At 45.4% G+C, this 15,000-nt stretch overlaps 1 protein-coding gene across 2 annotated transcripts in view; it reads left to right on the top strand.

Annotated features, from left to right (window-relative positions):
• TMEM231 (transmembrane protein 231) overlaps positions 1-7,292 on the top strand; it is an 8,008-nt gene extending 716 nt beyond the window's left edge. For both annotated transcript variants that reach the window (XM_075583923.1, XM_075583924.1), the window contains exons 2-8: positions 337-484; positions 1,603-1,769; positions 2,244-2,372; positions 3,588-3,731; positions 3,895-3,976; positions 4,126-4,236; positions 4,949-7,292. In XM_075583923.1, the coding sequence (XP_075440038.1) occupies positions 346-484; positions 1,603-1,769; positions 2,244-2,372; positions 3,588-3,731; positions 3,895-3,976; positions 4,126-4,236; positions 4,949-5,115 (939 nt within the window). In that variant the 5' untranslated portion in view covers positions 337-345 and the 3' untranslated portion in view covers positions 5,116-7,292. The remainder of the gene's footprint in view (positions 1-336; positions 485-1,602; positions 1,770-2,243; positions 2,373-3,587; positions 3,732-3,894; positions 3,977-4,125; positions 4,237-4,948) is intronic.
• The last annotated feature ends 7,708 nt before the right edge of the window (positions 7,293-15,000 follow it).

The raw sequence follows: 15,000 nt of genomic DNA, 5'->3' as shown, positions 1-15,000 counted from the left end.
CTCTCACACTCACCCATCATCTCCCACACACTTGCTCACACACTCAAATACAGGCAGGGACTCACTAACTCTCACACATCCTCCCTCACACACTCAGGGTCAGTACAGACACTATGTAGACACAAATAAATCACACACACTCACTCTCACACACTCACATTCACTCTCACACTTGGGATCAGTACAGACACTATTTACACTCACACTCACTCGCACTATTTAAAATCCTTGAGGATCACACACACACACACACACACAACCACACACACACTGATCCTGATGTGTTTTGTATGAATGAGACTCTGACATCCCTGCTGTCCCTGTGTTCTTCCCCAGCTCCACACAATGGCAATGTATGAAGTGTACTCTCACCCTGCGCTTGTGAGATACAGAACCAGCATCTGCTCCAAAGCAACAGCGTTCCTGTTGATAGTCCTGGCGCTAACGTACATCCCTCCGCTGCTTGTGGCTTTCCGCAGCCAAGGTGAGATAGGGGAACCGGTCCAAATCTGTCCCCTGACATTTCCAGGGTTTGCCATTCAAAATCCGTTCCGCGGTGTAAAATCCACCTACGGATTGTTATAGTTTCACTCCGCGCAGATGAATCCAACACAGTCATTGGATACAATCTGCTGGTGAATTGTAACTACATTCCGCGGATCATTAAAATCCGTCAGCTGATTGCGGAATGTATTGTCAAAAATAACAAAAGAAATAGGCGCATCGCCCCCCTTTTTGAGATTGATCCGCGGAAATCCACGAACCAAATGAACCGTCCGATCCACGGCGGATCCAAATCCATCCCCAAAAATTGCCCATCTCTCCTGCTGAGTGCTATTAGCTCGGGACTGACACCACCTGTTATCTGTTTGTGTGTTGTAAGATTTTCAAAACACAGAACCCCAGCAAGCTCTTTTTGGGATAATAGAGGTATATTAGTATTTTATCTGGTAGTGTTAGTCCTTGCGAACAGGTGTCTGCCTTGACGTGGCTCGCAAGCTTACAACGCTTTGGCCAAAGGGTTAAACTAAATGACCCTATTTCAAGAGAATATATAAGTATTTTACTGTGTATTTCTGTCATGTTGGATGTAGCATTGGGCTTCTCTGTCGTCTGTTGCATACAATACATATGCCACGCTCAATAGCACTCCATTTTGACACATATACATATATATATTTTTTGTGGGGGCTCAGGGGTTCCCAAAAAGAGCTTGCTGGGGTTCTGTGTTTTGTTAACCCATTCTCAGCTGTTCCAGCTGGTGGAGGTTAGTGGCTCCTCCTTCCCAGGTTTTAAGCCCGCCCCTCCCCACTTCCCTAGTTTGCAAGTGCCTCATTCTGCTGGATATAGACCCACTGTGGTCTTTCTCCCTCCTTTTAGAGGTAAATGAGAATTTTAATCCTAATAGAGGTATATTAGTATTTTATCTGGTAGTGTTAGGCCTTGCGAACAGGTGTCTGCCTTGTCGTGGCTCGCAAGCTTACAACGCTTTGGCCAAAGGGTTAAACTAAATGACCCTATTTCAAGAGAATATATAAATATTTTACTGTGTATTTCTGTCATGTTGGATGTAGCATTGGGCTTCCCTGTCGTCTGTTGTAGGATTTTGGCTGAAACAAAGTACCTATGAAGAACAGCCCAATGTGCGCTTCCAGTACCAGGTCCTGCTTCTCGCCGTGAGCAGCCCCAGCGGGAGTTTTGTGGCCTGGAGCACGTTCCAAGGATTCAACAGCTTAGTGGGGGACAGGCTGAGAATCCCTCGGGTGTTGGTGGGTTCTCTTCCTCTTATCTGACAGGGCAGAGCTTCTTGATTTTAGGAATTCCCAGCCTGTGTGTGTCAGCACTCCTCCACTGCGTTATGCATACACTGAGATGGTAGAGAGATGGAGACGAGACACTCCAGGTCTTTGATCTAAATACATGAACAATCACTTAGAACAATCACTTTGAACAGAGACCAGGAGTTCTCCTCTTCCCCCTCTCACCCCATAGGTGTTACATAGTAGATGAGGTTGAATAAATACATATGTCCATCTTGTTCAAACTATGCTAGTTCAATAGCTTTTGATACAGCCACAAACACTGCCATTCTTATTAGATACACACTTGAACATATTCATGTTTTCCTTTTCCCGGTATTAGTTCTGTTTTTTTAGCTATGCCTTTTCTAATGGTCAGCAACATCTCACTCTTACATCGTTGCCAGCTTTCAAAACTGACACGCTGACATCTCTGTCTTCTAGGCTAGAGAGGAAGATCGGAACAAAGATGGAAAAATGGACGAGTTACATTTTAAGCTGGAGCTCCCTGTACAGGCCACGGAAGAAGTGTATGGGGTTCAGCTTATTTTAACCTTCTCATACCAGCTCTATGTAAGTAGAGTAGCCAACCACAGAACTGCACATTTATACTTCAAAACATGTTGGATGTGTTTCTTTCTCTGCTGTTACTGTAGGCAGAAGGAATGGTTATGGTAAACATTTACAGGGAAAATAACTATGTCACTGATATCTCTATCTCATGGTTCATAGCCCAGAGTAATGCAGGTGGGGCTTTCCGAAAAGAAAAGTGAACATAAAGTCAAATCCCTTTGGGGGATATGTATCATGTGGATCCGTTTGCTCTATCTTCACGCCGCTAACATTTTTATTTGCATCAATTTTCTCCTACTCCAATTCTATGAAGCAAATTGCATCTGATGCTGGAAAATTGCATTGACACAACCCTACTTCATTATACGGATAACAAACCTTCATACATATTATTTATACAATGTCTCCAAAAAACAGAGAGAAGAACACAGCAACTCCGGGAAATCTGTACTGAATTATTTGTAATGTATACACAGGTGAGTATAACACGCACTACATGTAAGTAGAACTTGGGCTTATTACAGGTGATGTCCTGGGTCTCCTGTGATAATAAGCCCAAATTCTATTTACATGTTGTATGTATGATTATATATATTCTGTACAGATTTCGCTGAGTGCTTGTGCATTCTTCTTGTTATTTTCTGATCAATTCATGATTTTGAGCCTAATCCAAGAGGAGCAGCAGACCATCTGGTGACTTTTAACCTGTACTTACAGTAGGAAATTTATTCACAATATTAATTTTCTCAATGATTTTGTATGTTCACTGGATTGATTGTCCAACTATCAATTGACAAGTTGCTTCACATGTGTAACTTTAGAGCTATATTTAATACACTGTTTCGATTGATCATCTTGTTGCCACTGACCCTAAATTGAGGTATACATGTTATTATTTTGTCACACACTTCATGCCTCCACGCTGGATAGTTTGTAACTTGTCACTTTGTTTGGGTGTGGACCAGTCCTACTTTGAACCAGAACACTGCACTTTCATTCTGATAACCTTCCTGAGTCTCATATTAATAATACACGTTGGTGATGCCATGTTTCTGCTCTCTTTGTCAATTATCAATAATTCATGTTTTCTTTTCTGATGTTATAAACAATTCTTGAAGTGGTTGAATCCGAGGACTGTTTTTCTCTCGATTTGTTTATGTAAATACCTTTTCCAATGTATGTGGTACCGATTTCTGCAACTGGCGACTCTTTCAGAGCATGTCCACATTTGTAATGCAAAGCATGGCCTTCATCCAGTACTCCTCGCCCATCCCCGGAGCTCAGCTGTATATTAACGGGGACCTGAAACTCCAGCAAAGACAAAGCTTTAATCACCAGGGATTGGATACAAGATATAACGTACGTGCTGAGAAGCGATTGTTTCAGGAAATATTTTAGGTTGTACATACAAGTAAATGTGTGACATTTCTGCTTGACATCAGATGACATGGGCAGGGATGTTACATTAAATGGTATAAATATACTCGCACTATTGATACTGGTGTCTCCGATTACGTGGCAGGTGTCTGTGATCAATGGAACGAGCCCTTTTGCTAGTGCGTACGACCTTACACAGATCATGGCATCGTATCAGGAGAGAAACGGTAAGGCGGCAGAACAGCCAGAAAACCAGTATTTCATCTTTTTCTGAATGATCAGCTCCTTGCTGACCAGTGAAGCCAATGGTCATACTGGGTTCTGACTGGGAGCCATTATGCATTCATTGTTGTGTGTGTGTTTTTTTTTTTTGTAGTGACCACGGTCCTGAATGACCCCAGCCCAATATGGCTTGTTGGAAGAGCTGGTACTGACCCATTTGTGATTAATGCGGTTATCCGGTATCCGGTGGAATCGATTTTATATCCTTCTATTGTTGTTGAACGTTAAAATATCTGGCCTTTATTTTACGGTGCTGTCCTATTGGTACCGTGCTGCTTTCCTGTGTGCGTTGCGCCTTTTTCCTCTCTCGATTCTTTCTTGGTATTCTGCATTATTTGGTTAGAAATCAGACGTGGTTTCCTTAAATGTGAACTCTCCCACATATTTCTGTCTGTTTTACCTTCTGGATCTACTTTATAAATACTGTTTCAAACAAATGCTCAAATGAAATTCGTTTCATCTCTGTCCGCTTTTCTGCATCTTTCCCGATTTGCTATTTCCTGAGATTTCTTCCTGAGATATCAATGCCATATGGCAGGGGAGCTGAACTCCAGTCCTCAAGCACTTCCAACAGGTCACATTTTCAGGATAACCCAGCTTCAGCACTGGTGGCTCAATCAGTCCCACCTTCAGCACAGGTGGCTCAATCAGAGGCTCAGTCGACGACTGAGCCGCCTGTGCTGAAGCGGAAGCACCAGTCTTTAACTGAGTTGACTCCGTCGAAGACTGAGCCTCTGATTGAGCTACCTATTCTGAAGCTGGGACTGATTGAGCCATCTGTGCTGAAGCAGGAATATCCTGAAAACAACCTGTTGGTGGAGGGGTTGGGGGGACCTTGAGGACTGGAGTTGAGCCCCCCTGCACCTGTGTTACATGTGTTTTCTTTTACTGAGGCTCCTTAACAGTCAGCACATATCAGCCTGGCTTCTGGGAGATGATCAAATACGCCTGGATCCAGTACATCAGCGTCCTACTCATTTTCATCTGGGTGTTTGAGAGGGTCAAAATCTTTGTGTTTCAGAATCAAGTGTTGACTACAGTACCAACCCCGCTGGCATCGTCCTGCAAACCTCACCAGTGCTGACCACCTTCTGCGGCCTGTCCCAGAACCTAGTTACCTGCGCCATGGTGTCACAGGCAAGGGACCTGCCCTTCCCACCGTGGATAACCTGCCAGGTGTTTGTCACCATTCATCTGGGATCGTCCCTGTTCTACTATTTTGTTACTGTCTGTTGATATATTCTCAGCAACTTTCCAAAACAAGTAGAGCAGGGGAGGCCAACTCCAGTCCTCAAGGGCAACCAACAGGTCAGGTTTTCAGGATATACCTGCTTCAGTACAGGTGGTTCAGTCAATGACTGCAACACCTGTGCTGAAGCAGGAATATCCTAAATGAGCAACTTTAAAAAAAAAAAAAAACTTTTTTTTAAATATTTGGGGCCTTCGATTACCTTTTATTGAAAATGAATTACTTACGCTGTTGATCAATTCTTTCTTCCGTGATTGGTCAGCAAAGATCCTGCTTCCCAGGGATCACTAAATGGCTGCCTTTAAATTTCAATCAATCCTTCAGTCAGTGTAACTCAGCAGCTACAGTGTATTCTTATATTTTATTTATAAAAATGTTTTACCAGGAAGAATACATTGAGAGTTATTACTAAGGTAACATTATCTGTTACAGTTTGCAGCTCAAACTGCTGGGAACATTGGCTACAAATGATCACAAACAGGAAAGTGTTAGAAAGATCTTGCACTGCTGGGGAGGTGGGATAAAGCCTGCTATAGACATCAGAAGATGCTCAGTGTATTACAACTCATTAAAAATAGCATTGAGTGTCATTTAAAAATAAAAAAAGGTAGTAAATATTACATAATACTACAGAACTGATTTTATATATAAAAAAACCAACACATGTAGGATATTGATTGGATTGCTCCTTTAAAACCTGACCTGTTGATTGCCCCCCTGAGGACGGTAGTTGGCCACCCCTGAAGTAGAGGTTTTGGAGTCCTATAGATGAGGAAAAAATGCAAAATGTAAAACCTGCTTGTCGTTTTCTTGTGGCGTTATTCATAACTCAACATCGTGTTTTTGAAATGCCAAATATAATATAGGCTGGGCACAAACCTTTGTTAACTTCTCAGTTGTCCAATCACATTCATTAATATCTAGCAGCAATAGCAGAGCTCTTCATCAGTGTGTAACTTGGCAATAAGTATTGTAATAGTATTGTAATAGTAGCAGCACAGGACTTGTATTGACGGGTTCTTCTTGCTGCCAGAAGGACCTGCTGGCGCCACTCGGGCAGCATAGGGTTAACATTCACTGTCCAATTCAGCTCCACGTGTTCATTCCTTTTGACTATTCATAAATGAAAGCTCCAGGAGCGGCCAACTTCAGTCCTCAAGGGCCACCATCAGGTCAGGTTTTCAGGATCTCCCTGCTTCAGCACAGGTGGGGAAGTCGATGACTGAGCCACTGATTGTGCCACCTGTGCTGAAGCAGGGAGATCCTGAAAACCTGACCTGTTGGTGGAGCTTGAGGGCTGAGTTTGACACCCCTGATGTAGACACATAAAAGGCCAGGTCGAGTAAAACTTTAACTACTAAACATGTTCCCATAAGGTTATGGAAGAAGGTAAACCTGGGCACTACGGGTTTTCAAAACTCATTTATTCTGATGATAATTTGGTTGGGTAAATTAGTTTTGATAATCCGTAGTACCCAGGGTTAACTTCTTCTATTGACTCTGGATACAGGCAGGTATTCCCGGAGCCAGGATACAGACAGGTATTCCCGGAGCCAGGATACAGACAGGTATTCCCGGAGCCAGATTTTTGGGTGTGCAGCTTAGATCTGTTATATCCATAAGGTTATGCCCATATACTGTAATCTTCTTTGCATTTCTGTTTTCATGGTGATTTTTTTCCAGCTGCGTTTGTATCTAAATGCACAGATTGCAGACCTGCAATGTGATATAAAATGCCGGTAAAATAATGAGAACATGCTGCCCTTCCATTATCTAAGCATTGAATGAAAGAGTTTAGTGAAACATTCAGAGTAAAATAAGTAATCTGCATGTTTCACATTATCTGGCAAATAACAAATAATTGAGTACCTGATGTATGTATATATATTTTTTTAACTTTTTTACATTTCTTGAAATATTTCTGATATTGTAAATTATGTTTCACAGATTTCTTATGTAATGTTTTGTATATATATTTTTTTCTTAGAAGTGCAAATAAAATGAAAATACAACTTTTGAATACCGTGTCCCTATTTTCAGTAACGAAATCAATCCCAAATATAAAAAAAGATCTTAGTGCAAATACTGGGTACACTTTCCGTGGCCGTGTCCCAGTATTTGTAAAATAACAGTAAGGCCTGGGACATGGTCAGCGCTTATGCGCTGACCCGTGCTGACCCGCGCTGCTGCTCGGCACTGAGCCCCTGCAGCCGCAATGAGAGCGGCTTTAGCAGGGGCTCGTGCACGCGTCCGTACGCTTGGGGAAGCGTGTGTCTGACGGAGGTTTGAAATTTCCCCGCTTGCCGGAGTGCAGGGCCGGTCACGTGAGCGGTTCGCCCAATGAGGGCGAACCAGCTCCGTGACGTCACTGGCCCGCCCCCGGCCCGCCTCCTGACGGCGCGCTGTGTAAGGCCAGGGAAAGCACCGCTTTCCCTGAACCTCAGCGCGCCTCAGCACTGTTTAAAGGCGCTATGTCCTAGGCCGTATACACCGTTGACTTCTGCTGAGACAGTTCCTCAAATAATAACGAAATTAGTTATCTGATACATTTTTGCACATGGTTCCTTTTAACATGAATCGATTAGAGAGTATGTGCGTGAAAATTTTAAAGGAGCAACACTTTAATAAATCCGTTTAGTAGTATTAAATAATACTGCATTTTCACCCCCACTTGTGATGTCATTTTAAATGAGTTTTAATGTACTAAGCATCCTTTCCTTTGGTGGGCTCTGCAACACATCATGTCCTCTTCCCAGCAGTGGAATAGCATTTGCAACAAATGGTCACAACCAGGAAAGTGTTTCAGTGTTCCCAGCAGGAGACTGTGACCAAGTAGAAAGCTGTAACAATAGATAATGTTACCCTTCGTAATAATATAAGGATATATTGTAGCCGTTGCATTTCACGCCAGGGGGATTGATTCCGCTTCAGCCGTTTGTTTAGCCCCCGGAGCAGGAGTTTCGCCGATCGATCGGCAGTTTAGGTAATCATTTTCATTAACGATAATCAAATGCGGTATAATTTAAAACAAACAAAAAAAAACCTTTTTTTAGAAAAAGGGGGCAGCGAGTTATGCTTCTTTACTGTAAGTAACCAGGGATAAAATATCTCAGGATAATATGTAAGAATTTCCTACAGTGATGGATATTAAGGGTTCATCTAAATATCCTAAAGTCACTCCCATTCTTTCCAATCACCTATAGCCTTTCAGTTGGCAACTATGACGGGTAGCCAACTCCAGTCCTCAAGGGCCACCAAGACCCAGGTTTTCAGGATATCCCTGCTTCAGCACAGGTGGCTCAATCAGTTCCACATTCAGCTCAGTGCTCAGTCTTCGACTGAGCCACTGTGTGCCACCTGTGCTGAAGCAGGGGATATCCTGAAAACCTGACCTCTTAGTGGCCTTTGAGGGCTGGAGTTGGCCATTCCTGACCTTTAGCATGAAAAACCATATCCCTTATCTATTTTATGTTTCATCTATGGCTAACATGTACCTTCCGCGTTCTAGTTCTCACATTGGTGCCGGAGGGTTATGCAGGTAGGTTTTATTAACCTATTTTTAAATCAATTTTTAATTGCACTATTTGTGCCCCACCACCGACCCACAATGCCCTGCAGTGCCTCTGCCACGTTCCTGGCCACGCTTCCTGGACATATTTATTATTTTGATATAATTACGATGAGATAGCACTTACATGTCGGTCACTTTCAATTAGCGAACCCCTCAGGGGAGGCCCTCGGGTGCAAGACACAATGACACGTAAACGGATTGTAGCCGGTTTATCAACTGCAGAAGGCGCGTCGGAGATAAGGAAATAACACAGAGGCGTCGCTTGTCCTCCACGTTACCTCTTAGCATCGCCTTTTAAATATGTTTTTTTGGAACAAGGATTTTTGACCTAGAAAAAAAAACATGAAATGTAGGATTCGGACCCGGGGAAAAAAACGAGATTTGCAAGTGGAAACTGCGCGGGAGGCCCCCCCCTCAATGAACCTAGAACCATAGAACCTCCTACGGTCAACACTCCTCGCTCCTCCAAGCTTCACTCTCAAAATGATCCTCTTCCCTCCTGGAACTCGCAGGGTTTGAGGTGACCACCCCGCCCCCTGTTTATGAGGACTCCATCCTCATTTTGGGGCAGGTGACCCGCCCAATACCCTCCTCTGTCTGCATTGTGTCGGTGGAAACATGCCAAACGCGTTCGCAGGCCTTCGGATGATCTGGTTTCAGGTTGCTGCATTCTCCAAGTACTGTATGTTGCAATGGAACCAACACCTGTCAGCTTTACCTGGCTATAAACCTCAGGGATGATTGACAGTAATTGGTATCCTTTCACGCCTTCACAATAACCCTGCTGCAAATCGTGGAACCACAAATATTCATTTTAGTTGTGCAATGCCTAGGTCAGGGGGGCTACACCAGTCCTCAAGCCCCCCTCCACCAACAGGTCAGGTTTTCAGGATATCACAGCTTCAGCACAGGTTTCTGAATCAATGGAGCCACCTGTGCGGAAGCAGGGACTGGTTGAGCCACTTGTGAGGAAGCAGGGACTGGTTGAGCCACCTGTGTTGGAGCAGGAATATCCTGAAAACCTGACCTGTTGGGGGGGGTGGGGGGGGGTCCTTGAGGACTGGAGTTGAGACGCCCGGGCCTAGGTGACGCAGATACAGACATTTAAAGCATCTCCTCTGAAAATGACCAGAGATGTGGGAACTTCCCAAGTAAAATGCCTATTTTTCACTGAAACTTTCCATACAGTTAAACAAATCACAAGATGTTGGCTGGAATTCCTCAATTTCAAATAAAAATTCCCCTTGTGAGCACTATAGCATGTCACAGCCAGGTCTGCAACCGTGCCCTTCCCCATTATCTCTTAGCCTACAGTTCTTCCACTGCAGCACATTAGCACAGTGCCTCACCTTTTGCTTCATGTCCATTTTAACATGGATCCCCTGTTATGTTAAAAACGGACATGAACTAAACGGGGACACTGTGTGCTCATTTGCATGTCATTACCCAGAATCCCTGGCTGCAGTGGAAGCGCTGTATTCTGAGAGATACTGGGGAAATGTGGGGGCTGCAGACCTGGCTGGGACATGCGATAGTGCTCACAAGGGGTATTTTTATTGCTGTATACTGTACGGTGGAGGGGTTTTGTCACTTTTCTTCCGATCATACATTATATCAGCGGTGCGCAAACTGGGGCACGCCCCCCCCAGGGGGGGGGCGGTTACAGATGCCCCACGCTCTTCCCACGGCATTTAAATGAAATACGGGGGGGGGGAGGCGTGAGGACTCTGTAACTCACCTGCTCTCTGCGGGGTCTTCGGCAACGCGTCGCCATGGCAACGCGACATCAAATGACACGGCGGGGTCACGTCACATGACCCACGACGTCATTTGACGCCGAGTCGTTGGGAGAGAGGGGCGCAAACGCTGCAGTTCCCCGGGCAGGGGGGGGGGGGGGGGACGCAGCTCAAGATGTTTGTGCACCCCTGGTTTATATAATGTGCGGGCTGAAAACAATTTCAAACAAATGTTGGCATTTTTCTTGTGACATTGTTGGGTTCCGTCAGAGAAGACTCTACCCTGAATTCTGTTGGTCTATAGCTGTGAACACACCTGGGAAATAAGTACATGTGCATAATTGTATTTATTTATAAAATGTGTTACCAGGAAGTTAATACATTGAGAGTTACCTCTCGTGTCCAAGTATGTCCTGGGCATAATTGGAGAAATTGATTTACAGCAGGGCCCCGCTCTCGGCGCTCCGCTTTTCGTCGCGATCAGCTGATACGGCGGTACCGAGAAGGGGGCCGCCATGTTGAATTTAAAATCGCGCACAGCGCAGACCGCCGGTTGCGCGCGCAGACCGCAGGTCGCACATGCGCAGAAACGGCGAAAATGCCGGTTTGCGCATGCGCAGCACTGAAAATCGCCGGATCCGCTTTCCGGCGATTTTCACTATACGGCGGGCCTCTGGACCGGAACCCACCGTATACCCGGGGGCCCTGCTGTACATATCAGGATTCACTTATATCCCAGAAATCTCAGGTGTGATCACATTTATCTCTCCACGTCATGGAAGGTGAATGTATTCTCTCCCTCTCGGGAAAACCCCATATTTCAGGCTGTGTGAGCTATGAAAAAGTTTGATTTTCACATAAAAAATAAATAAAATAAAATAACAAAAATGGCAACTTTTGAAAGGTTTGCACATTTGGGCGTAAAGCTGGCCATACTTCTCAATGGTGGAGCATGCTGCAGTGCTTGTACATACATTACTGTGTGCTCATGTTGCATGTCATTACCCAGAATCCCTTGCTGCAGTGGAAGCGCTGTATGCAAAGAGAGAATGGGGAAGAGCAGGGTTCCCTCACACGTGGGGTTTTTTATTTTCTGTATGCATAAAATAACTGAATATGACTTGAGAATGAAAAGGTTTTCACTTTAGGTCTGCAGGTGGAGGTTTGTGCCTTTATGCAATGTATCTGGTTTCCAAACTGGGGTAGGAAACATTTTCCATGTGGGATGGATTTGTAATAATGGCATTTCCCCAGCTCACAGTTCTGAGAGGAACAGGTAATGTGGGTATGTGGTATATACAGTATTACTCATATGTGGCTTGCTTTGTGAGACTCATGTCCTGTGATTAATGCTGCCTTGTACAGAACATACCACTCAGTTACAATTTGGAGACTAGTAAAGTAATATGGGACCCAAGAGCTCCCCTCTCTCCTCCCTCCCCCCCCCCTCCCCCTGAGAGCCCATCTGAATGAGGCTCATTGTCTGAGGAGAGGAGAAGCGAGGGGGGAGTGAAGTGTGAGAGGAGAGGGGAGTGAAGTGTGAGAGGAGAGGGGGGGAGGGGGGGGGGGGGAGTGAAGTGTGAGAGGAGAGGGGGGGGAGTGAAGTGTGAGAGGAGAGGGGGGGGGAGTGGAAGTGTGAGAGGAGAGGGGGGAGTGAAGTGTGAGAGGAGAGGGGGAGTGAAGTGTGAGAGGAGAGGGGGGGGAGTGAAGTGTGAGAGGAGCGGGGGGGGGGGGGGGGAGAGTGAAGTGTGAGAGCCGGGGGGAGTGCGAGAGTCGGGGGGTGAAGTGTGAGAGGAGAGTGGGGGGAGTGAAGTGTGAGAGGAGAGGGGGGGGAGAGTGAAGTGTGAGAGCCGGGGGGAGTGCGGAGAGTCGGGGGGGGGGGGTGAAGTGTGAGAAGGGGGGGGGGGTGAAGTGAGAGAGGAGAGGGGGGGTGTGAAGTGCAAGAGGAGAGGAGGGGGGTGAAGTGTGAGAAGAGAGGGGCGGGGAATGGAGTGCGAGTGGAGGGGACTGAAGTGCGAGAGGAGGGGGGGTAAATGTGAAAAGAGAGTGGAAAGAAGAGGGGGTAAAGTCTGAGAAGGGATGGGGTAAGGGGTGGGAGTGAAACGCGATAGGAGAGGGGGTGGTTACGATAAGAGAGGGGGGTGAAGTGTGAGAAGAGAGGGAAAGAAGAGAGGAGGGTTAAGTGTGAGAAGAGTAGGGGGGAGAGAAGGGAGAGCTGAAGTGAGAAAAACGGGAGGAGAGGAGGAGAGGAAGAGTAAAGTATGAGAAAACGGGGGGGGGGGGGTGGAGTGTGAGAAGAGGGGAGGGGGAGGTGTGAGAAGAGGCGGGGAGTGTGAAGAGGGGGAGTGTGAGGAGGAGGGGAGGGGGGGGAGAGAGAGAAGGGGGGGAAATTAGAGGAAGGGGAGAGAGGGGGGAGGAGAGGAGGAGTGAAACTGTGAGAGGAGATAGGGGAGGGAGGGGTCAGGATAGAGGAGAAGCGAGCGGTGCGCCTGCTGCTGAATCTTCTTTCTAGGCGTTTCTTCGTGGTGGTGCTCCTGATACCCGCTAACCCAGCGAGGGGGCTGGGGGCTGCGCACAGGTAAGTGCAGAACTGCTCCCAGAGAGAGCGCTGTGCCCCAGTGGACTCATCCACATCAGGAACAGATACAAAGTATGCACAGGAACTAATCTCGCTGGGTGTAAATTAAGATGTAAAGTGTAGTAATGTGTGTGTGTGTGTGTGTGTGTGTGTGTGTGTGTGTGTGCGTGCGTGCGTGCGTGCGTGCGTGCGTGCGTGTGTGTGTGTGTGTTAATAATTATTATTAGGGGGTGAAGCATATTAGGGTAAGGGGGGGAGCTGGGGTGTGAGATCAGTCACTGGGACAGGGCTTGCTGCTGTCACATTCATTTCATTGCAATTTGGGTGAAACGTGTTCAGATGCATGTATGTGTGATAGTACATGTGTATGTATGTACAGTATGTATGTGTGATAGTATATGTGTGTATGTATGCACGTATGTGGGATAGTATATGTGTGTATGAATGTATGCATGTATGTGTGATAGTATATGTGTGTATGTATGTATGTGTGATAGTATATGTGTGTATGTATGTATGTGTGATAGTATATGTGTGTATGTATGTATGTGTGATAGTATATGTGTGTATGAATGTATGCATGTACGTGTGATAGTATATGTGTGTATGTATGTATGTATGTGTGATAGTATATGTGTGTATGTATGCATGTATGTGGGATAGTATGTGTGTATGTATGTATGCATGTATGTGTGATAGTATATGTATGTATGTATGTATGCATGTATGAGTGATAGTATATGTGTGTATGTATGTGTGTGTGTGTGTATGTATTTATTCTAAAAAATTTTACCAGGCTGTAATACATTAAGAGTTACCTCTCATTTTCAAGTATGTCCTGGGCATTGAATTACGATGACAAATACAGTTACATAAATGAACAGGGTATACATTATATACAAGACATTGCATGCACAGTTGGAGAAGATGTATATTATGGGCGTATGTAACAGTTACAGACCAGATTAAAATGTGAGACAGCCTTAGTTTTGAAAGAATTTAGGGGCTTATGCAGAGAGGTACTGCTTAAATTCGCCGCAGGATTGGAATTTATTGTTGTGCTATGCAGGGTACTCCGGTAGCGCGGTGTGCCTGAAATTGCTAATTAGGGCGAGTTTCACTTGGCGTGAAACTCGCCATTCAGACCCGCGCGGTATTTGCCAACAATACAGCCAACTTTTATTGGCGGGCAAAATTTCCGCTTAACGCGTCATTTAGTAGCTCCGATTGGCGCGTTCATGCGCATCAGAGCTACTGGAATCGTGCGTCTTTTAAAAGTGGCGAACTCACGCTTCTTCGCCACCCGTCTGGCGAATTTGACTAGTCCCTCCAAGTTCTCGCCACTAACTCTTTGAATGCAGACATTTTTGCCGCAAACCTGCCGAATTTCACCTTACCGTACCTCTCTGCATAAGCCCCCTAAACTGGTGGTGGATGTGAGAGTCTCCGGTAGGTTGTTCCAGTTTTCTGGTGCACGGTAAGAGAAGGAGGAAGCGGCCGGATACTTTGTTGAGCCTTGGGACCATGTATGTGTGTGTATGTATATATATATATAGATATAGATATTGTGACAGAATTATGACAGGAGGGCTGTAGAGAAGACTAAGGGGCCTATGCAGAGAGCAGCGCTTTTTAAAATGGCGAGGGGAATAAAAAGTTGGGTTAATGGAGAGTTTTTATTCTCCATATGCAGAAATGGGCGAAATCCGCTATTTATACCATTACTGCATGTGGAGAATTGTAAATGAGGAGATGCGCGCTGCTGAAAGGGAAAAAAAAAAAATTGCGCTTTTTTTTTTCCCCCTATAGCCGGCAAGCTCCTGCTTCTTGCCAAC

This window comes from Ascaphus truei, unplaced genomic scaffold (genome assembly GCF_040206685.1).
Source record: "Ascaphus truei isolate aAscTru1 unplaced genomic scaffold, aAscTru1.hap1 HAP1_SCAFFOLD_411, whole genome shotgun sequence".
In the NCBI taxonomy this organism is placed as follows: Eukaryota; Metazoa; Chordata; class Amphibia; order Anura; family Ascaphidae; genus Ascaphus; species Ascaphus truei.
The sequence above is the reverse complement of the archived record's forward strand: the minus strand, read 5'-3'. Positions and strand labels throughout refer to the sequence as shown.